Source organism: Sciurus vulgaris, assembly GCF_902686455.1.
Source record: "Sciurus vulgaris genome assembly, chromosome: 12".
In the NCBI taxonomy this organism is placed as follows: domain Eukaryota; kingdom Metazoa; phylum Chordata; class Mammalia; order Rodentia; family Sciuridae; genus Sciurus; species Sciurus vulgaris.
The window spans coordinates 47,790,437-47,818,281 of NC_136473.1; the positions used below are offsets into that span (position 1 = coordinate 47,790,437).

Here is a 27,845-nt window from a genome sequence, read left to right on the forward strand (position 1 = left end):
AAAGGAAGCTCTAAAAGGTATTGTACCAACACATTCTCTTTATTTGCATCCTCAATGCATTAGAAAGTCGAAAACCTGAGCAGTTATTTCAATTTCACGAGGTGAAGCTGCCTTACTGATGTCAATTCAAGCACACACAGGATTAGGCTGCCATGTTTCCTGGGACATGTGAATAACAAACGATGTAACTGGGGAACCTTAAGCTTTTTCCCCAAACTTCCTACCAAGCACATTAAAATGTTCAAGAAACTTTGCGGGTAATTTGCGTATTTCACTGAGGCACCAGTGAACTCTGGAGCCAGGCTAAACAATAAGTGAAGGTGATGATGGGAGTCAATGAGAATCAAACGCGCCGTTTGTTTTCAAATCTTTCATTGGAGTAGAAGGCGGCTTTTCCTGGGCTCCTACAATCTTCTGCAAATTGTTTCCATGGTCATTGTCTTACAGCACTCTCCAACCGCAACGTCTGAGGAGCAGGTACTGCGTCCCGCTGGTGCAGCGCGGTAGAGCCCAGCCAGGTTGAGGAAATCACTCCTGGCCTTTCCAGCGGGTCAGGGAAAAGGAGGTGGCCACGACGCCCCAGGCTGCTGCCAATGCAACTCGCAACTTTTGAAATCAATCCTTTTTGCATCATGCAACGGATGCCACCGCTCCTCGGGTTTGCAACCCCCCACCCCTCCCCCGAGACCAATCATTGCCGCGCTCGGGCCTGCACAGCGCCCCCGCCCCCTTCCCGGGCCGCACGCAGGCACCGAGCCGCTCCGGCCGCGGCCCGCCGCCTCTTAAAGGGAGGTGGCCGGCCTCAAGGAACCTTCGCGGCCCAGCCGGCGGGAGCGCGGCGGCCCGGTTCCCGCAGGGCCGCGCGCAGCTAGGCCGACCCCCGCGGAGCCCAGGCGCGGGCCGGGCCTCCGCGGCCGGGAGCAGCATTTTTATTCAGGCGACGCTTAAGGGAGCCCGGCGCGCCCGGTGCATTGTGGGAGCGGCCGCGGCCCGTTTTCGGGAGGAGGCGGAGGGCGCAAAGCGAGCCGGTAAGCGGCGGGCCTGGCGAGGGGGGGCGAGACACCAGGCTTAAAGGGGAATATCGGTCCGCAGGCCCGTGGCGGCCGTTGCAAATCCCCCTCCGGGCCGCCCGGGACCGCCGGGGAGCCGTGCACAGCCGGCCCTTCCAGCCCTGCCTGGAGAGGGGCAGAGCCAGGGCTTGGTGGGGCCGCTTTAAAAAAGAAGCACCGCCCGCGCCGCCGCCGCCGCCGCGCGAGGCCGGGGAAGGAGGGAGGGAGGAGGCGGGGAGGAGTGGAGGGGGAGGGCGGCCACGCAGGGGTTAATTTTTTCGCCCGCCGACATTTTTGTGCGGCGGCCCGCGCGCGCGGCGGGAGAGCCAGCTCGGTGTCCCGGGCGCGGCGCCTCCGGCCCTCCCCGCCCCCACCCGGCCCGCGCCCGCAGGGCCTGCGGGCGCAGCCGGACCTGGGCGCTGGGCCGGGCCTGTGGGCCGCGCGCGCCTCGCGCCTTCCCCAAGCCGTGGGCCGCGCGCGCTTCCCGCCACCCTCGTCGCCGCGGGACGGCCTGCGCGGGCATGGCCCAGCCGGCAGCGCCGTGTAGCCTCCTCCCGGCCGCCAGCCCGCCGCGCGGCGCCGCACAAAGAGCGGGGCCCGGGCCTGCTGTGCCTTTAAAGGCGGCAGCTTGAGACTTAAGGTGTCCCCGAGTGCCGTCCTCCGCGCCCGGGCCGCCTGCGCCTCGGGCCTCATGGAGAGTACCCGGGCCCTGCGCGCACGCCGCGGTGTCCACCCCTCTGCACGTGCGGGGCCTGGGGGTAGGTAGGTACGGGCCGGGCCGCTTGCCCTGCCCACCGCGCTGACCGCGCTTCCCGGCCCGGCGTCCCGCGCGGCGCGCTTGTGTCAAAAATGGAAACGTGCCCGGGAAGGAAAGGGTTAAACGTTATCTTTAAATATTCATGTCATTGTTTTAAAGGTGTAAACATGTGGCTCCTCAGTCGCGGTTGACTGTCTCTTATTATGCAAATTGAGCCCCCCTTTCCTCCCTTTACTGCGCTCCCCGCATCCCTCCTCCTTTCTCCTCCTCTGTAAAAATAAGAGTTTTGCTTTTTTTAAGGTTGGGGATGTGAATCTGTTGGCTGGCATGTATTTCTCATTCCACTTGGAATTTTAAAACTACCGAGCGCTTTCTTGATGTAAGGTGTTTCTAACTTTTTTCCCCTCTTAAAAGTGTGGGAAAATAAAAATTTAAAAGGAAGTTCGTTCCCCAAATTCTCCCCCTCCACTTTTCGGTGGGGGGCTGGGGATAGGGATGGGAGGTAGGAAAATAACTGGATGCTTCGGGAGTTGGATTTTTTTTCCTGGTAGGATCAGATGGTGTTAAATGTAAGGCATTTTGCCGAGGCAAAGACTTTGCTGTTTTTGTTCAAACCCTTCCTAGTCTAAATGCTATTAAGTCTTTCCAAACTAAAATGGCTTCAAAATTCCCATCTCTAACTTGCTTGGCTCGCCTTTTCTTTGGGGCAGGTTTCTTTCTTGGAATGGTGTTGGAAGGTTTGTGCTGGTACATTTGTAGTTTTCCCAGTAAAGTCATTGCTCATCCCAAACGTTTTTGTGAGGACCTTTGGATTACTGCCCGAACTCAGGCTTTGTAAATTTATTTTAAATGAACGATGTGCTTCCCAGGGGATGCAAAACTCTATAAATGGGAATTATGTTCTTAATCATAGATTTTATAGGGGAAACTGACCCTAAAACTTGGGGTGTCTGTAATTCTATGCCCAATAAAGTATCAATCTGGAGGTTTGTAAACCTTGGGAGCACATGTTTTTTTGCTTTAGCCAGAAGGCTTCTTAGAAGGACTTGTTCCAGAAACTTAGGTGGTACTCAGTACTGCAAATGCTAGTGATTTGGTAAGGTTTAATTTATTGTTTTAGTTTTGTGATGAAAGGGTAATGAGCAGTAGCATATTTTGTCAATGATGTGTGTACTAGTTTGTTGGGTGGGATGTTTGCTTTCTAGGAAATAGCACTGCATTAAAACATCAGAGAACTTTCCAAGTGCTCTTGAAAACACAGACTTTACTGTGTTAAACAGCCATTCAAGTTTTTAAAGTTAAGTCCTTTAGGGAGGCCTCTTGTTAGTTTATTAGTTTTGTATTGTGTTGTATTCTTCTGGCTGGGAAGGAAACATGGTTTTCTAAAATTAGAATCTAGTATCTTGAAGATTTCATCAAATGTATTTGCATAAATATCCTTTTCTAGTTTCCAATAGGTGTTTGGTTTTTCTGTCTGATAGCAAAAGATCAGAGATTTTGTAGAAAAGTCACTTTAGCTCGGACTTCTACTTGATAAATCATAGTGCTTTCAGATCAACAAATGAAGTGGCTGGCAGTTTGGTTCTCATAATATTGCACCCTTGAAGAACCTTTGGGACTTATTGTTCAAAGTGGCACAGTGCCATATGAGCTTGCCTTCCTAACTTCCTTCTTCAAGGGAGATCTTCCTCAGTGTTTTCAGAACCACCTTTATAACCACACTCCAGATGTGAAATCTTCTATAGAGAGATATCTGGGATGATTTGGGCCCTTTTCTTGTTTGTTTTGGAAATTGAACCCATAGCCTTGTCCTTGCAAAGCATCAACTCTACCACTGAGCTACCTCCACAACTGGGATATAGGCTCTTTTTTTAAAAAAAAGATTTATTCCAGCTTATGTATTATCATGATGAACAGGGTATTGTGGTACCAGATTGCTGTTTGCCTGTGATCTTGGTGGTTTCAGCGCTCGTCACATGTACTTTGCCCTAGCATGTGTTCACTTTATAGTTGGCAAGTACATGTCTGAATTCTTTTAATGATATTTTTGTGTTTTGGTGATACCTAGGTGGATCAGAAGTAAAAAAAACCAGCCAAACAGCCAAACAAGAGAGAGGGAGGGGAGGGGCTAACCTGTAAGGAGTGTGGGCCCCAGAACCATGTCTACGCGGGAGTCCTTTAATCCGGAAAGTTATGAATTGGATAAGAGCTTCCGGCTAACCAGATTCACTGAACTGAAGGGCACAGGCTGCAAAGTGCCCCAAGATGTCCTACAGAAATTGCTGGAGTCTTTACAAGAGAACCACTTCCAAGAAGATGAACAGTTTCTGGGAGCTGTTATGCCAAGGCTTGGTATGTAAACGATTGTTCTTCCATACTTTACAGTCCACAATCAATGAGTCCAAAACTAAACTTGTCCCATGTTGCTTTTATTTTTGAATATCTGTAGGGATTCAAAGAACAATCCAGTGGTAACAGTGTTATGTTATTGTCCCTAGTTTAGAGGAAGTACTTGAAAAGCATCGGGAAGAGTCTATAACAGTTTTTAAACCAGAGTACGTGATTGACATCTTTATAGTACAGTGAAAGCATTTTTTACCTTAAATTGAATTTTTTGGTTAGCTGTGGATTAAGCAGAAATTCCTTTATGCTTTTTTCTTAAAATGATCCCTGAAGTTCATGCATCCTCTTGACTGCCTTAGGGAAGGTGGTACTGAAAGCATGATGCATAACACTTTGAGAGTAATGACTTGGGGTCCTGTGTAGTATGCAGTGATTCAAAAGCTAAGGGTGGGACACACAGGACTGCTCCAGACTCAAAGACAGGATGAAACCCTACTTGACCTCAGGGTGCCGTCTGGAATTGAGGGCAGTGGTTTTTTTTTCTTTTCTGTATACCTGGTAATATTGTGATTTCCCTTTTCCCATACACAGGGCTCAGAAAGACATTTTAGGCTCTGGGACATTGTTGATTTGTGTTTTTTGTATGGTTTATTAAATGAATGATGAAAGATTGATTATTTTCCTGTACAAATGGATTTTATTCTGGAGGTTTGGATATTCTGTAGTTAGGGTTGACTTGATCAGCTTTCTCACATAAGATTTAATTTCATTTGTTTTTGCTCACTATTTTGTTAGAAAATTCTGTCTTACCATCTTGATTTTGAGCTTGAGTTACTCCTTTCTTCCACAATATATAAAGGAAATAAAAGCAGAGTTGCACAAGAGTACTCCTGTGGTGGATTGCAAGTTCAAGCCTCAGCAACCTAGCAAGTCCCTGTCTCAAAAATACAAAGAACTGGGAATGTGGCTCAGTTGTAGAGCCCCCTCCCACCCCCACCCTTTTGGTTCAATCTCAGTACCTGGGTGGGTGGAGGAGACAGAGTTTCTTTGATTCAGAGGGAGGGAAATTATTCGTCATCCCCTCCCCCATGGCCCACAGGACTCCTAGGAGCTCAGTTTGAAAATAGTTCCTCTCCTCTAGCTCATGTCTGAGCTGTGGAGGAAAATCAACATGAATGAGATGGTTTTGATGTTGACAGACTTGTCAAGAAATGAGAATACATTAAGGAAGCTATTTGATAATAGCGCTGAGAAAAATAAGCCACTCCATGGTCAAAACCAAATGAAATAAGGCTGGAGATGTGGCTCAGGGGTAGAGTGCTTGCTTAGCATGCATGAGACCCTGGGTTCAATTCCCAGTACTTCAAAAAAAAGAAAACTGTTACAGAAAAGTAAAGTAGGGCTGGGGATATAGTTCAGTTGGTAGAGTGCTTGCCTCACAAGCACAAGGCCCTGGGTTCAATCCTCAGCACCGGGAAAAAAAAAAAAAATAGAAAAGTAAAGTAGTAATTGCTATTCATAGCATCATCCTGTTGATCTTGTTGAGTCCTTGGGCCTGCCGTGTGCCCTGAGTGCCTTGGTGTGGGGCCTGATCAATGCTCCTTCCGTAGCCTCTGAGGCTTGGGAAGGTGGTGCCCATTCTATGGAAGAGTTGGGCCAGGATCTGGACTGTTCAGTTTCTGCACTCTCCTGTTGCTTGCCTTCTGGTTTCTAAAACCAAATGGGTTGGAAGTGGGGAGATCTGCTTTGGCTTCAACTTGGATCAGGGACAGAAGGGACCAATATCTGACAGGGAAAAGGCAGGAAAAAGCAGATAGAAAAATACAAAGACCATTTTTCGGGTCACATATGACTTTGAGAAGTAAATGAGTATCCCCCAAATTTGCATTCATGGCAACCTCAGGGGTAACAGATCCCCAGATGGCAAGCAAGTGGTTATTAAAAGAAGCAGAGTAGTAAAACCCTCAGAAGTACACCACCATGGTGTACCTCCATGCTAGACCTTTGCCTTGGAGTCAGAGTTAGACCCAACCTGTTAATTGTGTACCAGTTGCTAATGTTACTTTGTGCACGTTACTCAATTTTCAGACTGTGATATGAGATAATAAAACTTATTGAAATAGTTGTGAATGCCAGAAATTTTGTGTATCTGTACCTGTGTATCTATCCACATATGTAATATGTGTGTCTTAACATGTATATGTATGTACGTACACAGATACACGTTTATATGTGATATTTATGTTTCTACTTTTTTTCCTAATTAAATATCATGATTCCTAGGTTGTAAGGTGGTATTAATTGAAGAATGAACCAAAACAGCTTTTAAAGGTGCACATACTTACTAGATGTGTCCTAACTAAAGAAATGTTAGCCTAAGAATGTTTTAGAAACTGTACATCTGTTGTCTGGTACTTATGAGCTGTCAAGTGTGGATCACTGTTAGTGATGTATGATGAGTTGGGTTACTTATTTATTTTGATGGAGGGTTTTAATCTGATAATTCTCCATCCACCTACATTAATAATTTAACATAAGCTTCTCAATCTGATGTTTAAGTCTTCCCCCACTTCATGGCATTTTCCTTTGTCCATTTCCCTTTTCTTCCCTTTCAATTTGAAACCCTAGTTTTTCAAAGCCTAAGGTCCCTCTCAGGCTTATGCCTTCCCTTCCTTAAAATTTTGGAGTTGATTTACCTCAGTATATTAAAAATTTCTTTCCAATGCATATAAAACATTAATGAAGATATTGGTGGTTATGAAGATATTGGTGGTTTTGATTGCTTTTTTTTTTTTTTTTTTTTTTTTTTTTTGGTGGAGTTTTTTGGTACTGTGTAAAGTCTGATGTCTAGTTTACACTTAACAGCACACCTCAATGTGGACATGTTTCAAGTGCTTAACGACCTCAGGTGGCTAGTGGCTACCACATGGAATAGCACTGGTCCTCATTGCAATAGTGTCAAAATTGTGAAAGGAAAATGTGGATAATGGCAGTTTCTTTTCAGCCCGGGAACATACTTCAGAGCCATCAGCTACTCTGATGAAAGAACTGGCTAAGTATAGAAATAAAGTGCTTTACAAATCAAATGTATTTAGTTCATTTGGGGTGTCGGGTACCCAAGGGTGCTCTGTATTCTGAGCTGCACCTAGCCCTTTTTATTTTTTATTTAGAGACAGGGTCTTACTTAGTTGCTGAGGTATGATGATACACACCTATAATCCCAGCAACTCTGGAGGCTAAGGCAGGCAAATTGTAAGTTTGAGACCAGTCTCAGCAACTTAGACTGTCTCAAAGTAAAAACAGGGAAAAGGACTGGGGATGTAGCTCCATGGTAAAGTGCCCCTGAGTTCCATCTTCAGCGTGTGTGTGTAACATTCAACAACTATTTAGTGTCTCTTTCAATAGTCCTGTAGTTTAAATAGAAACCCAGAAGAAAACTACCTCACTGTTTTCCAGAGTGAATAGTAATACACTCAGAATAGCCAGTTGTTGGAATTGTTATTTGCACTGTAGAATGAAATTTGTGTCTGTGTACATGTGCTGTTCAGGTGAATTATCACACTTTCTTGCCCAACAGAAAAAACTGAGCACAAGCCAGGTGTGTATTATTGTCTCCAATTTGTGAGACTTGCCATTCTGAAATTAAATTCTCCATTCTTTACTTATATCTTTAAAGATTTCTACATTGCTTTCTAGTATAGTAAACATATTAAAAAGCTTGTTTCAGTCTGGCTTCTTATTAAAGCTTAACTTTATTTTTGCATTAGTAATAGTGGACCAACCCAAAAAAGAGAAAGGGCCACAGCAATCAACTGCTATTGGGTTTGTTGCTATCGCGATGTGAGATGGTTGTTTTAACATTTTGCTTCTACAAAATGAAAGGTCCTTTCAACGTGATTCAGATATGATTTTGTTTCATTTGGAATTCCATATTTATAGGGTAGAGTCTAATCACTTCCTTTTGTACTTCATCCTGGTTTTTTTTCCCTGCCTTTGGCTGTTGGACTGCAAAGTGAAATGCTTCCTAAGGGTGGGAAGGTTGTCCTTTGGAGAGGGGTGTAGGAAAACACTCTGTATTCAGCTTACTTGGGAATGCCAGTCTGAATTTGTAAAGTGTCTGCGTTAAAGGTAAATTTCTTTTTTTTTTTTTGCGGTGCTGGGGATCGAACCCAGGGCCTTGTGCTTGCAAGGCAAGCACTCTACCGACTGAGCTATCTCCCCAGCCCTAAAGGTAAATTTCAAAGGAATGTAGACTACTGTAGTGGCATCAAAACTGTTTTCAGAAAAAGGGAATTCTTTTTAATTAGCCCATTGGTGGTCTCTGCTACCTTTCAAAATACTTAGAGGAGTAATTGTTAATAACCTGAAGTATTGCTCACAGCCATATTAAGTAACTTGGGTAGGGAACAATATTGGAGATTGAACCCAGAGCCCAAATGTTCTACCACTGAGCTCAGGCCCCAGGCTTGCTTTTGCTTTTCTGTTTTTATTTTTAATTTTTTTAGTTGTCAGTGAACCTTTGTATTACTTACTTATTTATATATGGTACTAAGAATTGAACCCAGTGCCTCACACATGCCAGGCAAGTGCTCTACCACTGAGCTACAACCTCGGCTCTCCTTTTTTTGTCTTCGAAGGCAGTTTTGCTAAGTTGCCCAGGCTGATCTCAAATTAGGCAATCCCCCGCCTCAGCCTCCCATGTAACTGGGATTACAGTCATGAGACATGATGCCCTGCTGAGAAATTTTCTTTGCGATGGACGGAAAGTTCATATTGTAAGCTAGTAAAGGTTGTGTTTATAAGTTTTTCACTAAGGGACTAACATGAAATTTCTTAAAAAGTGCTTTTGGGAACCTATAAAATGAATTACATAGGTTTTGGTAGGAAATTTTGAATTTTTGTTCTGGCTTCATTCTTGTCTTTCTCAATTTCATTTTTCATTAAAATGTATTGGTAGCATTTTCTATATGTAGAATACAGTACAAATAGATATTGAGAAAATAGAATAATATCTAAAGATGTACTCAAAAGTATTTATGAATAAAATAACCCAAGCCCATGTATGTTATTCTCATTTTAAAAGAAATCCTGGGGCTGGAGTTGTGCCTTAGTGGTAGAGCACTTGCCTAGCATGTGTGAGGCACTGGGTTCTCTTGTTAGCACTGCATATAAATAAGGTCCATCAACTAAAAAAATTAAAAAAAAAAAAAAAAGAAATCCTATATGTTACCAGTAACATGATACAGTAATACAATAAAAAATACAATAATAACAAGCACAAGGCCCTGGGTTCAATCCCCAGCACTGCAAAAATAAATAAATAAAATAAAATAAAAGAATTTTTATTCAAATATCATTAAGATTTTAAAATTGTACCATATTGAAGTTGGTTCTTGATGACTAAGTTTTTTATTCCTATTTTCTTAATCTAGTTAAGTTTCATGTTATTTCAGTTATGCTTCTTGATATGAAAAACATGGCTTCATTTGCAATGCAGAATTTCCATAAGTGTCTTATACAGAAATCTTCCTATTCATAATGTTGATCATATGAAATAAAATGACTTTTCGCTCTTATTTTTGAATGTTGATGACTTCCATCTTTACAGGCATCGGAATGGATACTTGCGTCATTCCTTTGAGGCATGGTGGTCTTTCCTTGGTTCAAACCACAGATTACATTTATCCTATTGTAGACGACCCTTACATGATGGTAAGTTTAACCTAATGTGTTTTTATCACTGGAATTATATAAGCATTTGGTTTGTAGTTGCAGCTGAGGTTTTGTCTGTGTCTCTGGTTTGGGGATTTTGTTCTTGCTATTTCCAAAGTACACTACCCAACCCTGCTGTGACTCCTGCAGTCACAGCAGTTGGGCCCATTCCATACTCCTGCTTGGCACTATTGTAAAGTAAGTAGAGCAGGGAAGTCGCTCTAGTGCTTTTGTACCTGAGTGTATGTCTGTGCATAAGAACACCCATTGTTTTAGTCTTTTGTAGGACTGGCATTTTTGTTTTCTTTCTTTATATTCTGTTTCTTTGACATTTGTAAACTTCACCATTCCTATGTTACTGAACTCTAATAGAACTAATCCTAAAGGTTTTCTTCCAGAAATAAAGGAATTATTAATTGTAATTAGACTTCTTGAATATTTATTCTGATAAATGTTAACATTGGCTACTTCCCATCAGTCATCTGCATAGCCACCCACCACTGTATTATATGACACTGTGTATGATATATATCTGATCATTGAATTGGAGTTCCTATCTACTGGTCATGTATCACATAGATATATTTCCCATTTGTCCATTGCATGCTTATGACCATATTAATCTACCCAGCCGTTAATCCCACTTCCCTACCAACCAAGAGAAGCCAGTGAAGAGATAGGGATATCCCACTTATTATAAAATGCCAGATGTCCTTCCTTTATGGTGAGGACACTGGGATTAGGCTGCACAAGAGAAATTTGAACCATGAGGTAGCAGAATAAGCGGTATTCACTGCTCAGATGCCTGTAACAAGTAAACAGGTTATTAAGAACCAATATTGGGCTGGGGTTGTGGCTCTGTGGAAGAGTGCTTGCCTAGCACGTGTGAAGTACTGGATTTGATCCTCAGCACCACATATAAATAAATCAAAATAAAGGTCCATCGACATTAAAAAATTAAAAAAAAAAAAAAAAAAAAAAAGAACCAATATTCCCTCTGCACCTCCATCTGTTCCCTCCTAGAGCAATACTCCTGAGAGGCTGGGCAGGTGAGCCACACCCATGTGTCCCACCTGAGCAGGCGGCAGAGGGATTAAAGCCAGAATTCATTCTCTTTACACCATCTCTTCAAAGAATTTGTGAATTCCCAGTAAGTCACTACCACGCAGTGATTGGCCTCTCCAGGTTGCACACCACCTGTTGGCCTTGGTGGTATTACTGGGTCCTCAGAAGATTGTTGATCTACCAGGAATTTATAAGAAAATATAAAACAATTAAACAGCCATTGAAACTGATAATACTACTTTAGACTTTGATTTTTTTTTAATCAGAGGGAAAACTTCATTTTCTCTTTACTATCTATAAAAAAAGTAATTTATTTAATAGAAGCTTACATTTAAAAAAATCCCTTATGGCAGTAAAAAAAAAAAAACTTTATTATTACATTCTTATTAAACTATTTCAAGTTCCTAATAAAATGGAATAGTTTACTGGGAAATACTTCTTTTTCTTTAGAAAACAGTCTTGCTTTAGGCCTGTATATTTCTGATTTCTTTTGTTTTTTTGTTTATCAAACAAGATAGTTTTCCTGTTTATTTCTTATAGCCTTGAAGCTATAAAAATTTCTCAATCCAGATTCATAAAAACCATCTCCTTTTCTTCTTATAACCAGTAAAGTCAGCATTTTTATAGAATCTTTTTAGGGTAAGTAGATGTTTCCAGTTTGCTTTAGGATAATTGTTTTCAGACTCCTTGACTCCCTGACTTTCCTAGACTATTGGTTCTAATCTTGTCTTCCTGACATCCCCCGACACCCTCACCTATCTAAATAAATCAGGCTTCTAATATTCAGGGTGGTGATATTGGGAAGGAAAAAAACCCGAAAAACAAAAAAAGAATATGTAAATTCTTTATTCTACACAGGAAAGGGAATGTGTTAACAGAAATGTCTGAGAAAATGAATGACTGGTGGTTCTTCCAAAAGGAAAGTAGCTAGTTTGCAAATCTAGAGTCAAGAACCACACCCTGGTAGCTGCCTTTCTTGGAGAGTCCCTGAGTTCTCCTTGGAGGCCACTCTAAGTTTGATCTTCGTTTCTACATTTGGAAACTCCCTGTTTGTCCTCACATCTCCCCTCTCTTCCTAGGGCAGGATAGCATGTGCCAATGTCCTCAGTGACCTCTATGCAATGGGGGTAACAGAATGTGACAATATGCTGATGCTCCTTGGAGTCAGTAATAAAATGACCGACAGGGTAAGTAGAAGATCCCCATCTGTCTGCTTGCTTGTCTCTGTGTTCTTGGTAATGACATTTGACGTTTATGACTTGTTTCCCAGCTAAAAAGTGAGGAGGCCATGTGGCTTCTAGTAGTCCTTCCAGCTATTTTGAAGCGTTTATAAGTAAATTTAAAATTATAGCATCTGGTTTATTTATCTTTTCATTTCTAACATCCTGATACCTCCTTCTCTTCCAGGTAGACTGAAACCTAGAAGTTTTTTGGTTGTGTGTTTTAATGAAGTTTAGGCCATAGTAGTAGTACCTGAGTGTCAGACTGTAAGATCAGGCACTGCCTTATATATATATAGGTCAGGATACTTGACACTTAGAGGGCGGGTAACCCTGGGTTGGTGGCAAGGTGTCACTGAAGTAGACTGTGATAGGGGCTGGGGATAGCACCTGTTCACGCAGTCACACTTCTGTATCATTTCCTGGAGATATCAGTGTCTTTGGTACTTGTTTCTTGAACCAGAAGTGAATTCCTCTTGGTTACTTTTGACAGGTACTTTGTTTTATTGACTTTCCACCCCACTTACCCCCCAAATCAGTTTGCCTTGCTTTACAGAAATCTTGAGTTTTTAGTAGGCCTTTCTTCTGCCCCAGTAATGTGTGCTTTGATCAGTTTTACCCAGTGGTATCAGCAAGGGCCTTGTGGGTGTCCATTACCATCCTGGTTACTGTAAGCCTCTTACTCTTTGGTTAATGTAAGCCTCCCTAAAGGCAAGGTGGATATGCGGAGGAAGCTAGTTTTGGGGTTGGTTTTGTTTTGTTTTGTTTTGTTTTGTTTTGTTTTGTTTTACAGTGCTGAGGGTTGAACCCAGGGCGCTCTGCCACTGGCTGCATACCCAGTCCTCTTTATCTTTCGTGAGAGGATCTGATGGTCAGCAGACTTGGGGCCCAGCCTGTGGACCAGTCCCATACATCAGTCCTCTCTTGACTTATCCTTGTTCGCATTGTAGTCCAAAACAACTTCTAGCATTTGATAAAATGGTTACAATGTGAAATACTCTCCATTTTTGTTATACCGTGTCCAATCTGTTAGTTTTCAGGATTTAGGATTTGGTGATCCTTTTTATAAGTATGGAATCTCTTTTTTGATTTGAAGAGAATTGACTTTTCATTTGTGTCCTTTTAAACCCTAGGAAAGGGATAAAGTGATGCCCCTAATTATACAGGGTTTTAAGGATGCGGCTGAGGAAGCAGGAACATCTGTAACAGGTGGCCAAACAGTATTAAACCCCTGGATTGTTCTGGGAGGAGTTGCTACAACTGTCTGTCAACCCAATGAATTTATCATGTAAGTTGATTTTTGTTTCATGTCACCCGACCTGTTTCTCTGTTATTCTTTCTCACGAGAAAAATCTGTGTGTTCAGATTATCATTCACATACCATAGAGTTCCCCTAAAAAGTATACCATTCGGTGGGTTTGTGTCTTCAGAGTACAGTCATCACCAGAGTCAATTTTAGAACATTTTTATCATCTCAACAAGAAACCTCTTGGTTGTCAGTTCCCATTCTTATGTCTTCCTGGCTTATTTCACTTCATATAATTAGCGTATTTTAAGGTTCATCCATTTTGTACCATGTAGTTCTTGTTTGATACTATTTTTAAACATTTAAAATTTTTCAAATTGAATTATAATTCATATATAACAAAATGTCACATAATTTATCATTCTGAAGTATATAATTCATTGATTTTTGTGAGGACAAGTTTGTATAATCATCATTATATCCGATTCCAGAACATGCCCATTACCTATACGTATTAGCTATCCCTTCCGGTTCTCTCCTCCCCACCACCCTCTGGCAAACACTTTTTGTCTATAGGGATTTACATATTTTGAACATTTTTATATAGTTGGAATCATGGAATGTATGACATTTTGTATCTTTGTTCATTCACTCAGTGTAACGCTTTCAAAGTGTATCATAAATCCTTAATACTTACTTTCTTATGACTGAAAAACCCATCATTTGGATACACCATGCTTTATTATCTATTTGTTGGTTGGTGGACCTTTGGGTTGTTTTCTATTATGAAGGAAGCTATAAATACTCATATAGGTTTTTTGGTTAAACAAGTTTCTCTACATCCCTTCCAAGAGCTGATTTATTGTGTCTTTTTGATTATAGCCATCCTAGTGGGTGTGAAGTATATCCCATGAGCTTTTGATTTGCATTTCTCGATCAGAGCATCTTTTCATGTTTTTTGCCCTTTCTCTATATTCTTTTGAGGCGTAGCTCAACACAGGTTGTCACTTTGCATGTTTAATGACTTGTTAAGAAAAGCCACCCTGCCCTGTTTCTGAAAGCAGCATAAACTTCATTTCTTTCTTTTTTTGAATAGGTATTGATGGGTACTATGTTGAGCAGGTTCAGAATTCAAAAGGTATGAAAAGAATCCACAGTGCTAATGCTTTCACCTATGACTGGATCACCAGATTCCTGCCTGCAAGGCACCATTTAACAGTTTTATTTATTGTTAAACCAGTCTGCTATTGACACTTAGATGATATTCAGTTATTTTGACATTACAAATAATAATCCAGTGAGGGACCTTAGAGATAACAAATCATTTTATTCAGGGGAATCTACTGATAAAAAGTTTCTTACTGAATCACCAGAGCAAATGATGTGTGCTGGTGATTCTGATATCTCCATTTAGCTTGCCCTTCATAGACACTCTACTAGTTTATGCTCCACAACAGTGAACTGAGTGGGCCAGTTTCTCCACATCCTCCTGCACAACTCAGTGGGTTAACAAACTTGATCTTGGTCTTTGCCGATCTGCCTTGGTGGTTTTAATCTTTTTTTGGTGCTGGGGATTTAACACTGGAGCTCTTTACTATCCAACTACATCCCCAACCCTTTTGATTTTTTATCTTTTTGAGCCAAGTTGCTTAGGACCACCCTATACTGCTGAGGCTGGACTTGAACTTGGGATCCTCCTGTCTCAGCTTCCTTAGTCCCTGAGATTACAGACATGTACCACTGCACCCAGCTAACCCTATTCTTATGAGTAGGGGTAAATATATTTTTCACAATCATTTCTCTTGCCCCTTCCCCCTTTTTTTTAACTGAAGAAAGCTCCTTGTAGGTCAGTTTTGCTATTAGACAACTTCTGCATTAAGGATCCTGGTTTATTTTCCCAACATACAGCATATGTTGGTAGTTTTCAGGCTTTTCACTTAGATCCTAAAGAATCTATGTGTCTCACCCATTGCAGCTTTTTAGTAAAGAATTGGGTGGGGAAGAAAACGAAGGAATATTTTGCCAACAGCATGTATATTTACTTTTTAAAAGGTAAATGAACTTTTGCATATGATTCTGTTCTGTCATATTGCCCATAAACTTGTAAATAACACCATAGTTTTATCACACTTAACTTGATATAAATTTGTTGGTTGCACGTAACTGGTAAAGTGGAAGAACTTACCAGCCTCAGGTGTGAGTGGATCAGAATTGAAGGATACTTCCATTGAAGGTCTAGTTTTTGGGAAATGAAGTTCTGTATAGTGTCCAAGTTTTATATTACTTAAAGTTGACAGTGGATACAAATCTTATAGATTGACTTGGGGAGTGTGGTGTGGGTTCTGAAGTCTTTGCCCTGAATTGCTTTTATATCATCTTAGTAGCCCAGTGTCAGGGGCTAGAAGGTTATGTGGACAACTCCTTGAGCTGAGACTGGAAAGGCCTGAGTGTTAGGTGCACACACCAGTAATGAGGATACAAATATAACAACTTTTTTCTTTGGAGGCCCAATCTTTTTCTTTTCAAGGCTGTCCTTTTAGAATTTGCTTTCTATCTTTAAGGTAGGGACCCTTGAATGTCAGATAAGAAACTCATTATTGCTCACTGATTTGAGAACCTGGTTGTAGAAATCACCAAAACACCAGATTCAGATTCCAGCTAAATCCCATAACCTAAAAAAATCCTACCTGAGTCTCTACCATATAAGTGACCACGAATATGCCATCTTAGAGAAATCTTGTTGCCTCAGATGATTTGGAACTCTGGTACATCTGTGAATTACATTCACTCATATGGCTAAGGGAAAATGGCCAGACGGAACCTTGGAAGACTAAATGATATGCTGCTTTGCGTGTGTGTGTATGTTACTAGGATTGAACCCCGGGATGTACCACCTCTGAACTGTATCCCCAGCTCTTTTTGTTTTAATATTATTTTGAGACAGGGTCTTACTAAGTTTACAGACTGACCACAAACTTGCAATCTTCCTACCTTAGCCTCCTGGGATAACAGGTGTGTGCCACTGTGCCTGGTACTTTTAAAAAAAAAAATCTATAGGTAATTGACCCACATGTTTAAGCCTGTGGATGCTTTCATTTTCCTTTTAATATTTTGTTGCAGTAGTAACCTCAGTAGGCGTGTGTAAGGCTCCCACCTAATATTTTATAATAGCTGACTTAAATTTAAGTGCAAAAACATTTTTTTTAACAGAATTTTCCTTCTCCTGTCTTAACGAGTTGATCTTAGTTTTACTAGAATGTGCTGTTTTTCTTTTTTCAGGCCAGATAATGCAGTACCAGGGGATGTGCTTGTGTTGACAAAACCTCTGGGGACACAAGTTGCTGTTGCTGTGCACCAGTGGCTGGATATTGTGAGTAAACTGCTGCTCATAATGGGGGCAGGAGCACCGTAATTAGTTTTCAGAGTTGTAGTGATTTTTGTTGGAAGGTTTAGAAAAATGAAACCTTTAGTTTGTAGTACCATGGTATTTAGTTTAATCAATCAGGTCCTTAAAAGAAATCCTCAGAATTGTCCATATTTTTGTATCAAATCAAAGTTTCATGTATTGAATGCTTTTGCAATAGGTAAGTCCCAGATTAGGGCTTCAGGGGGTTTCTATAAAGAATTTGGTAGGCCAGGAATTAGCATCATTTATTTTTGGTGCTGAGATAGTTTCGACTTTCACACCTTAAACATCACCAAAAGGTAATATGGGACTGGAGGGTAGTTCAGTGGCAGATTGCTTGTTGTAATGCGCAAGTCCTAGGGCTCACTCCCCAACATGGCAAAATGATGATGATGATAGTAATGACACTGTGGAGGAGAATTCGTAGAAAGGGGTGTTTGGGGTATAAATAAGGCCAGTTAGAGACAAACTTTCAGTCATGGGATTTGGGGTTTTTTTGGAAGTTGTCTTAAATTGATTAATAATTAAGAGCATTTTGATGTACAATTCTCTCATGGAGAATGCATCTAGAATAGAAAGATATTTCTCCTAAGTGTTGTTTTCAATGAACTATGATCATAACTAAGATTATTTTTTTCCTTACTGCCATAACAACTCAGAAATTAATAAGATTGTCATATATTCTCATACATCATGGTGTGTATAACATCTACAACTATCATTTGAAGCTATCATTCCTAAGAAACAATTGAAAAAGAATAATCATTTTTTGTCAAACTCAGATATATATGTTATAATATAATATATATATTGTATAATATATATTTTTTATATATATAAATATATATTATATATATCTTACTGGCAGCAAATGTAACAGAGTAAAAGATTTTCTAAGTCTGTACCTTCATTTATTTTTCCCTCCTCACCCAGGGATGTAAACTAGATAGGAAGGGCATTACAGGGGGCAATTCACAGAGATGCTGGCCAGGACCACCTCCTAGGAGTGCACAGTTGAGCAAGGGAACTGGAAGCAGGCAAGGTGACGGGGCTGGTGTCTCCACCTCAGCTCAGCAATACCTTTTCTTTTTTTAACCAGTTTTTTTAAGTGTTCAGAATTGAAGAAAGCAAGTACCAAAGACACATCAACAGCACAGCATGCTTTCTTTTTTTTTTTTTTTAAAGATCAAAAACACCAAAGAGTGTGCTGTTTAGGCATTATGAGAATATTGTTTTTTGAATGTTGGAGGAAAGTACAAAGTCCAGGATAGGTGTTTCTTGGAAGAGATGGAGGGATAGAGTGAGGGTAGACAGAAGTTATTGCTGATGTTTAGTTATTACACTGGGTGGTAGGTTATTGGCTTTTCTTTATTCTGTTGTAGAACAAATAAGTAGATGCATAAATGTGGTTAGGTAATGGGCCATAATAACATTTTGTCAAGAACCCAACTGTGTTCTTCTAAAATCAGGCTGAGGGAAATAAGAAAGACCTCTTTGTTCTCATTATGATGTCCTTTGGTTACCCAAGGCTGTCCTGAGTGTCCATGCACTTAAAGTTGTTTCCAGTTCTTCTGTTCATTAAGATAGCTTCACTCCTAAGCAGAGGCATGTGCCCGTAATCCTAGGATGCTGAGAGTGGAGGATTACAAACTCAAGGTCAGCTTGGGCAACATAGTGAGACCCAGTCTCAAAAGAAGCCTCACTCCAGGGTTCAATTAAAGTCAATAAAAATATAATTGTAATATGAAAAATGAAAGCCGTCAACGTAATAGGAGAGATGAGAGGAGAACCAGAGACATTCAAAGCTATTGATAATGTGATGTTATACCCTCCCCAGAGAGCCTGCTGCAGCCTGTGCTCATGCGCCTGTTGCCAATCCCAGTCCAGCTGTGTATCTTGCCAGGTTTACATAGCCAATAAGATGCAGTATTTGGTTACAGAAATGTAGAATGAGAACTGAAAAGATATCATGACGATAGGTCTGATGGACACTTAATATTTAGAACAAAGTTAGATAAATAAAACTCAGAAGATGACTAAGAAAAAAGGTATTCTTTATGTCAGTGGTAATTAATGGTATTAATCTTTCTTTCCCCTCTTTTCTCCTTGACCTACGTTCCTGTTGTTAGCCTGAAAAATGGAATAAAATTAAACTAGTAGTCACCCAAGAAGACGTAGAGTTGGCATACCAAGAAGCAATGATGAATATGGCACGGCTCAACAGGACAGGTATGGGCAGGGGTTCTGCTGTAGGGGTTGGCAGACATTCTGAAAAGGCTGAGGTAGTAGATATTTTAGGCTTGAAGGCCACATAGAGTCTCAGTTGCTCATTGATGTTCCCCTACCACACATACATGCACACAGCTCTTTAAACATGAAAAGAAAATCACTCTTAGCTGGAGAAACAGGACACAGGCCAGATGTGACTGTTGACCACAGGCCATCTTCTCTTGGTACCTGGTTTGACTTATACAGATTACTCATGGAAATCCAAACACAAATGGTACCCTATTTATGATAGTTCCACTTAAGATTTTTTCAACTTTACAATGGTGTTCGAGTAAGAAATACTCAGTAGAAACCACACTTTGAATTTTGAATAAATGATCTTTTCTGGTGCCAGAGGTGTGCAATATGATTGAAATGCTGGGTGGTGGCAGTGAGCTGCAGCTCCTAATCAGCCGTTTTATCCCAAGGGTAAACCGCCAATATGCTGTAGTTTACTGTGTTGCCAAGCTGTGGTGTTTGGTAGATTGTGTGTGTTAAATGTATTTTCAACTTAGGATATTTTCAGCATCCAGTGGATTATCACATGACCCCATCACAAGTCAAGGAGCATTCTGTACATGATGGGTTGTCTGATTTCTTGGTCTCTTATTTTCAAACTTCCCCAAAATGATTTCCATCTAGTTATATGTAATACTTAAATCATGAATTCTTTGGGATTTTTTGTTTTTGTTTTTGTTTTTATGAAGTGTTAGGGATTAAACCCAAGGGTGCTTTACCACTGAGCTACATCCCCAGCCCTTTATATTTTTTTATTTTAAGACAGGTTCTTGTAAGTTGCTTAGGGCCTCAGCCTCCTGGTTGCTGGAGTTAACAGGTATGTCCCACTTCACCCATCAAAAAATTCTTTGTGTGTGGTACCCAGGGCCTTGCCCATGCATCCCCTAGCCTGACCAGGAAATTTGTTAAACATGTATATTTTTTACTGTATTTCTCTTTGTTATTTTTATTTTTTAATATGGAAAACGGTTTTTGGATCATTGTAGTTATATAGTATTGTTTTTTTATTTTGACAGAATTATCAGACGTGGAGTATAATTTGTTCCAATTCAGTCCCCATTACTTTTTCCTTTGTGTCTCATCCTCCCACCCCTGTTCTCTTTTCTCTATTCTGCTAATCTTTCTTCTATTAATTTGTAGGTTTTTTTTTTTTTTAATTAGTCCATTGTCGGTGTACATAAAGGTAAAATATATTGTAGCGTATTTATGTATGTACCTAGGCAAATTTGGTCAGATTCATTCCATTGTTCCTTTCCCTGTTCCCAGGAGATCTTAAGAGATCTCATTTGATATTCTTGATTTTTGAAGTAACTTAAAAATATAAAAAGAAATTTATTTTAGCATCTACCTTTCCCCTTAATTTATAACCTTCTAATGCATGGCTGCCTTATCTGATCTGCTGTCAGTGGACATTTATGTGTTTTGGTGCTAGAACTTTTTTGGTCTCAGCTTTTGTAGTTAGTGCCGGATTGTTTTTCCAGAGTGTTATTTACCAATTTACAGGGGTATACTATATGTAACTTTTTAAAGAAATTTGTCTCTCTTCCCATATTATGTTTTTTTCTACTGTAGAAGAATCACATACTTGTTTTAGAAGATGAAAAACAGTAGAGAATAAAATTATCTGTAGTTGCACAACCCCAAAATGGCTTGTTAGTATTTTTTATGTATTCCTGCAGGACTTTTTTTGGTTTGTAATTTCCTGCTATTTTTTAAACTAGTGGTTATCAATTATTTATCTGGAGTCTACTTTCATTCATCTAACATTACTAAATTGTTTTTCCAGTATTATATATCCTCATATACATAGTTTTTTTTTTCTTTTTAAAATATACATGACAGTAGAGTATATTTTGACGTTATACATACATGAAATATAACTCCTTCTAATTAGAATTCCATTCTTGTGGCTGTATATAATATGAAGTTTCACTGGTCATCTATTCATATGTGAACATAGAAGTTATGTCCGATTCATTCTACTTTCTTTTCTATTCCCATCCCCTCTCCTTTCCCTTCATTCCCCTTTGTCTAATCCAATGAACTTCTATCCCCCCCACCCCACCCCCACCTTATTGTGTGTTAGCATCTACACATCAGAGAGAACATCAGTCTTTGGTGTTTGGGGGATTGGCTTATTTCACTGAGTATGATAGTCTCCAGTTCCATCCATTCACTGGCAAATGCCATAATTTCATTCTTATTTATGGCTGAGTAATATTCTATTGCGCATATATATATGTGTGTGTGTGTGTGTGTGTGTGTGTGTGTGTGTGTATATATATATATATACACACACACTACATTTTCTTTATCCATTCATCCATTGAAGGGCACCTTGATTGGTTCCATAGCTTAGCTATTGTGAATTGAGCTGCCATAAATATTGATGTGACTGTAACTATAGTATGCTGATTTTAAGTCCTTTCGGTATATGCTGAGGAGTGGTATAACTGGGTGAAATGGTGGTTCCTTTCCACGTTTTCTGAGGAATCTCCATACTGCTTTCCAGAGTGGTTACACCAATTTGCAGTCCCACCAGTAATGTATGAATATATCTTTTTTCCCATATCCTCACCAACATTTATTGTTACTTGTTATACATAGTTTTCAATGACCAAATAATTACTGTTCTACCAGATAAGGACCACATTTTGCTTTTGCTTTTTTTTTTTTTTTTTTTTTTTGGTGGTGGTTCTGGGGATTGAAACCAGGGCAACTGAGCTTACATCCCTAGTCCTTTTTATTTTGTATTTTGAGATAGTGCCTTGCCAAGTTGCCCAGGTTGGCCTTGAACTTGGACTCCTCCTGCCTTAGCCTCCCAAGTTGTTAGGATTATAGGCATGTGCCATTGCACCCAGCAACCTTTTACCTATTTGTGAACACTTTATTTTGAAATATAATATTTTATACTTAGCCTCTCTTACTTGTAAAACGAGTTATAGATCTGTAGAAAGAAATAGAAAATAAATTGATATAACCATAGTTGAACTATGGGCCTTTGTCACAGATGTAAAGGCAATTCATTGAGAGAAATGTTTTCAACAAATGGTTCTGGAACAAGTGGACATTCACATACAGAACATAAATCTAGACTTAGACTTTACATGCTTCATAAAAATAACTCCAAATGAATTAGACCTAAATGTAAAACAAAACTATAAAACTCCAGGAAGATAACTTAGAAAATTTAGATGACCTTAGATTTGGAGGAGACTTTTCAGGTAAAACACCAAAAATACTCTCTGTGAAAGAAAAATTGGGTAAGTTGGACTTCATTAGTATAAGTCTTCTACTTTGTGAGAGAGACTGTTAAGATGAAAAGCTAAGCCTCAGACTGGGAGAAACTATATCTGATAAAGGTCTGGTGGCCAAAGTAAATGAAGAACTCTTAGAAGTCAACCATTAGTTTTCCCAAAGAAAATCCAGTTTAAAAAAGAAAGAAATGGACCAAACCCCTTAACATACACATCACCAAAGAAGATACACAGATGACAAATAAACATAAAAAGATACATACTCTTAGATGTCATTAGGGAATTGCAAATTAAAACCAAGAGTTACCCTACACACCTATTAGAATGGCTAAAATCTGGAAGACTGACAACAAGTGCTGGCAAGGATGTGGAGCAATGGGCATTATTACCACGTGATCCAGGAATTGTGCTCTTGATTTACACCCCTGAAGACTTAAATTCACACAGTAACCTACATGTAAATGTTTATAACAACTTTATTCATAATTTTATAATCACTAAAACTTAGAAGCAACCAGGAAGTTTCTCAGTAGGTCAACAGGTAAACAACTGGCACATCCAGATGATAAAAAGAAATGTGCTGTCATACTATGAAAAGACCTGGAAGACCCTATATGGAAGAAACCAGTCTGAAAAGGCTTCTGCAATATGATGCATCTGTAGCACATTCTGGAAAAGGCAAAACTGTAGAGACAGTAAAATGCTCATTGACTGCCAAGGGTTTTGGGGAGGGAGGGTTACTAAGCAGAGCATAAGATTTTTAGAGCAGTAGAACTACTCTGCATGAGACTGTAATGTTGGATGGATGTTGTTATACATTTCTAAATGTGTAGAATTAGCACACACAACCCTCATGTGAGTTATGGATTTTAGTTGATAGGTAAGTATTTGACTCATTGTGCTGTGGATGCAAAATGTTCATGTAGGCAAAACTGGAGGAGGGTCATAAGGGGCCTCTCTGCACTGACCTCAAACTCCAAAATATAGTCTATTGATAGATACTCTTTTTAATTAAAAAGTTCTTTAGATAATTGATCTCTAACTGGAATACTTTGATTTTAAGTCAACAGTTTTTAAAAGTCTTTGGATTTAGGATGAGATCTAAATTACCTTCTGTTGAATAATTCCTCTGTATAGTTTTGTTAGCATACTGAAAGTTGCTCTTGATTGAAACCGCTGATAGGTTCCAGGCAGTTTAGATTGAAATAGATCAGGGTTGGGGCGTAGCTCAGGGTTAGAGTACTTGCCTGGCTTGTGCAAAGCCTGGGTTCCATCCCCAGCACCACAAAAAGAGGAAGGAAAGGAGGAAGAGAAATCAGATTTTCACTGATTTTGCTAATTCTATAATACTATCTTTTCATTATTCCTGTTTGTCATCTCACTGACAAATGAGATTTCACTAGTGTATGTGTGATTTTTAAGTTCCTCAACTCAGGGTGTTTTTTTTCTCAAGACTCCCTCCTCTGACTCTCTCAGCTGCAGGACTCATGCACACGTTCAATGCCCACGCAGCCACTGACATCACGGGCTTCGGGATCTTGGGCCATGCACAGAATCTGGCCAAGCAACAGAGGAATGAGGTGTCGTTTGTGATTCACAACCTCCCTGTACTGGCCAAGATGGCTGCCGTGAGCAAAGCCTGTGGGAACATGTTCGGTCTCATGCATGGGACCTGCCCGGAGACGTCAGGTATGGGATCCTGGGCCCAAGTCTGAGGGCTGAACTTAGGCCAATGGTAGGCTCTGAGAAAGCAGCGGCCCAGTGTATGAGGGTGTCTCCACTTTGTGAGGGCAGTCCTAATTATTTATGGTTGCCTCCGCGTGGGTTTCCAGTCCCTGCCATGTGTGAACACGAGCCATATTTTGAGTGTTCCTGTCTTCTCCTTTTGGATATAGGAATATAGATAGCAATGGTACGGGAGTGGGAGAGTGTGGGAAAGATAAATCATTACCCAACTGTCATTGGAAGCTTAGCATTTGAAATAAGCTAATACCTATAGAAGACATTGAACAGACTATAATTTTTTTCTTGAAAAAAATGTCTAAAATTGTTCTTTTAAGAGTGTAATAGAGCTGGGTGCTGTGGTGCATGTCTATAATCCCAGCAACTCCGGAGGATGAAGTAGGAGGATCACAGGTTCCAAGCCAGTCTTAGCAACTTAGTAAGGCTATAAGCAACTTTTTTATTATAAGACCCTGTCTCAAAATAAAAAGGGCTGAGGATGTGGCTCAGTGATTAAGTGCCCTTGGGTTCAATCCCTGGTACCAAAAATGAAGTGAAATAGTGTATTGTCTTCGAAGTCCTCCCACCATTTCTCCCTTTGTGCTTTATCTTGACTCTTAAATACTATTGTCTAGACCTGACCACCAGAACACCTGACATCAGATCTGGAGTGGTCCTGGTACCCTGGAACATTCTGGTATAGGCAGAGATAGAGATCACAAAGCCCTGCCCTGCCCACTTCAGCCCCTTTGAAGTGGCTTGGAATTTCAGTACTCCATCAGGCCTCTCATGGCCTTCGATAAGGACCCTTCAACTTCCTGCTTAAAATAAGAAAAGTTCTGTCTTAAAGCAAGCAGAGATTCCTCTTGGTTATCTGGTTGGAACAGTGTCTGCCACCTATTGGTAATGGGGGGTGGGATGGGGGGGATTTTGAATGAGTTAATGAATATTACCAATCACTTAAATCTTTTATTCAGAAATGAGAAGTTATTACTTTTTTAATAAACGTACACTGTATAAAATTTGTTCCTGTCCTGCATTAATTTTTACTTAGAAACAAATTTTTTTCTGGCCTAGTTACTAGAAATAGTAATTATTTTAATTGTGTGGTTTTCGTTTTTTGTTTTGAAGATAATGAGGCAGGACTAGAACCTAGATACCTTGAGGTATACACTCTTTCATGAGTCTTAAAATACAAAGGAGTGGTTTTGGTGAGATGAGGAATCCAAATTGAAAAGCAGCATTTCTATTCATTTGTAAATATTTCTTTCAATGTGTTGTGAAAAAAATAGCCACCACATGTTACTGAAGCCCCAGCACCTTACTACACACAGCATTAAATGGTTCAGAGATAGGTCATTGTCATAGTTTACCAAGGAATTGTTTAGTCTATGGGATAGGGCGAGCCTCTTAGTTTAATGGAAAAAGCAAATTGATTAAGTTGTTGGCTGAATTTAGATGTGTGTAGAAGTTTTTAGTAAAGGCAGAGAAACTGCTCCAGCTCATAATATCATGATAATGGTAATTATTTTCTTTTCCTTTGCCAGGAGGCCTTCTAATCTGTTTACCACGTGAGCAAGCAGCTCGGTTCTGTGCAGAGATAAAGTCCCCCAAGTATGGCGAAGGTCATCAAGCATGGATTATTGGGATTGTAGAGAAGGGCAACCGTACTGCCAGAATCATAGACAAGCCCCGGATCATCGAAGTTGCACCACAAGTGGCCACTCAAAATGTGAATCCCACACCTGGTGCCACCTCCTAATGTAGACAGAAATAGCTATTTGGTTTTGTTTTTAAATAGATCTATTTCCTTTATCATCACTTCAATTAAAGACTGTAAGCAACAAGAAAAATCTCATTGTGTCTACACATCTGGTGACCTTAGGTCGATTTGTGAGTGGATACAATTAATAAAATGAAATCCATGGCCTTCTTTTCCTGTTACATTAACTGAAGATGCACCTAATCTTGAGGCAGCTTCTGAGTTGAGAATTATATTGTTATCCAATACTGTTGATTCATTTTGAATCTTTAGACATGTATCTCTTGCCGCATAGGCTCTTTCTAAAGGTGCTTTCACACAGCACAGACATTACCGAGAGTAGTGTCACATAGCAGTTGTGTCTTTTCATTTTATGTATATTTATCATATCAGTCTGGTCTTTTTTTTGTGTCTTGGATGGTATTCTGGAAGGACAGAATTGGTAAGTGACAAGTTGGTCTCCCGGTAGTAAGAAGGTTGCATGATTCCTTTGCGTCTTTGATTTGTAAAGCTGAGACTAATAATTCAAGAGCATCTCTTTGACCCAGGACATTCTCCAATAGTGCATTCAGTTCCACAAGGCAAGTGCTTCAGTCTGCATGGAAAGCACTTTGAAGACAAAAAAGAAATGTTATTTCTTTTTTTTCTAGCCTTCCTGATATTTACAGTAATATCATTAACTTTTCTTTACTGATAGCAAAAAAGAATACTTTTTGCAATGTAATTAGATGTTCTATAGTGCAACGAGGAATTGCCTTCCAATAGGGGGTTCATGTATAATACTCATTTACAATTCAATATATAATTAACTACGCAAATAATTTTTAAATATAATCAATAATAAAGACTGTTGTGTGGATGGTAGTGTTTAATACATTTTATATTTTGTATAGTGATTTCAGGCCTTTTGTTTTCTCAATCAGCAGCTCTTTAGCCTAATTCCTAGCATTATTTTGTCCTTTGCGCTAGTACTTTTTGTGCACGCTTTTTGTGATCTGTTAAAAATCTGCATTGCCAACATTGCAGCTCGAACTTAAAACTTGTTATTCAAATAATTATTTAATTTTTTTAATTGCTCTTGTATAATCAGATGCCCCTTTTAGTATTATTTTAGAAGCATTGGGAGGGTTTTGCCTAAAGTACAATTTATTGGGGAAAACTAGATTTTAGTTTTATAAAACTTTTAAGTCTTTCATGGGACCTATATTTTCTTGAATTAAATTTTGTAGTTCTAGAACAAATAGGCAATCTAAAGAGGTGTTACCTGTGTTACTTAAAAGCAGAGGCTTCCTTATATTTTAACCTACTAAGCAGTCAGGAGGATTCTGGTCGTTAAGCACAAGGGTGCTGTGTCTTCCCGTGTCTTCAAAAGGAGAAGCGCCGGGGTGCCGGACCTCCACAAGTCTCTGAAGGCTTCGTGCTCACTGGCACTGCAGCTGCACTACGAACCCATCGATCCTCGCCAAAGGAACCTCCACCATGACGTGAAGCTCCCTGGAAGCCAAGGTCTGCAGGCCACCCTCGTGTGCACTTGGGACTGAGGCCCTCAGAGGCGGGCAGTGCAGAGGAGGCTGCCACAGACTGGCAATATTGGACATTTTATAGGAATTTATACAGATGTTGGTCCTTAAAAGCTGCACGCCTGTGGTCTGCAAAATAAAATGTGTTGGAAACCTCTGAGTACAAAACACTGTTGAGCTTTTGTTTCTTGTTCCTTTTTTTTTTTTTAAACAGGTGATGAATAAATCTGACCTACTTTTGGTGTAGCTTAGGTCTCAGTGATGCTCTCTTTGGTGGCAGGTCCAACAAGAGGAAGTAAGCTGAACTGGATTATGCCCTTCAACTTTGTAAAGATTGATGTTCATAAAGAGAAAAATGTCTGGGACTTAGACATCCATGTGATTCACAGATCCCAGGAGGAAGAACTTAAGTGGTATTTTTCAGAGAGTGACCCAGATACTCCTGCATTAGAATCCCTTGGGGGTTATTTGTCAAAGGGACATTCCTACCCTTTCCCTCA

The 27,845-nt window shown here is 40.1% G+C and overlaps 1 protein-coding gene across 5 annotated transcripts; it reads left to right on the forward strand.

The window, feature by feature from the left end:
* Nucleotides 1–27,513, forward strand: SEPHS1 (selenophosphate synthetase 1). Of its 5 annotated transcripts, none has more exons than XM_079107219.1 (9): nt 1–1,028; nt 3,875–4,158; nt 9,758–9,861; nt 12,006–12,113; nt 13,280–13,434; nt 16,672–16,762; nt 18,928–19,027; nt 23,818–24,030; nt 25,611–27,513. In XM_079107219.1, exons 2-9 carry the CDS (start codon nt 3,966–3,968, stop codon nt 25,823–25,825), a joined length of 1,179 nt encoding a protein of 392 aa, XP_078963345.1. In that variant the 5' UTR covers nt 1–1,028; nt 3,875–3,965; the 3' UTR covers nt 25,826–27,513. The 5 variants fall into 5 exon arrangements, with proteins under 5 accessions (XP_078963345.1, XP_078963347.1, XP_078963344.1 ...); XM_079107218.1 differs by lacking the exon at nt 1–1,028 and adding an exon at nt 1,367–1,811; XM_079107220.1 differs by lacking the exon at nt 1–1,028 and adding an exon at nt 1,367–1,807.
* Nucleotides 27,514–27,845: the final 332 nt, after the last annotated feature.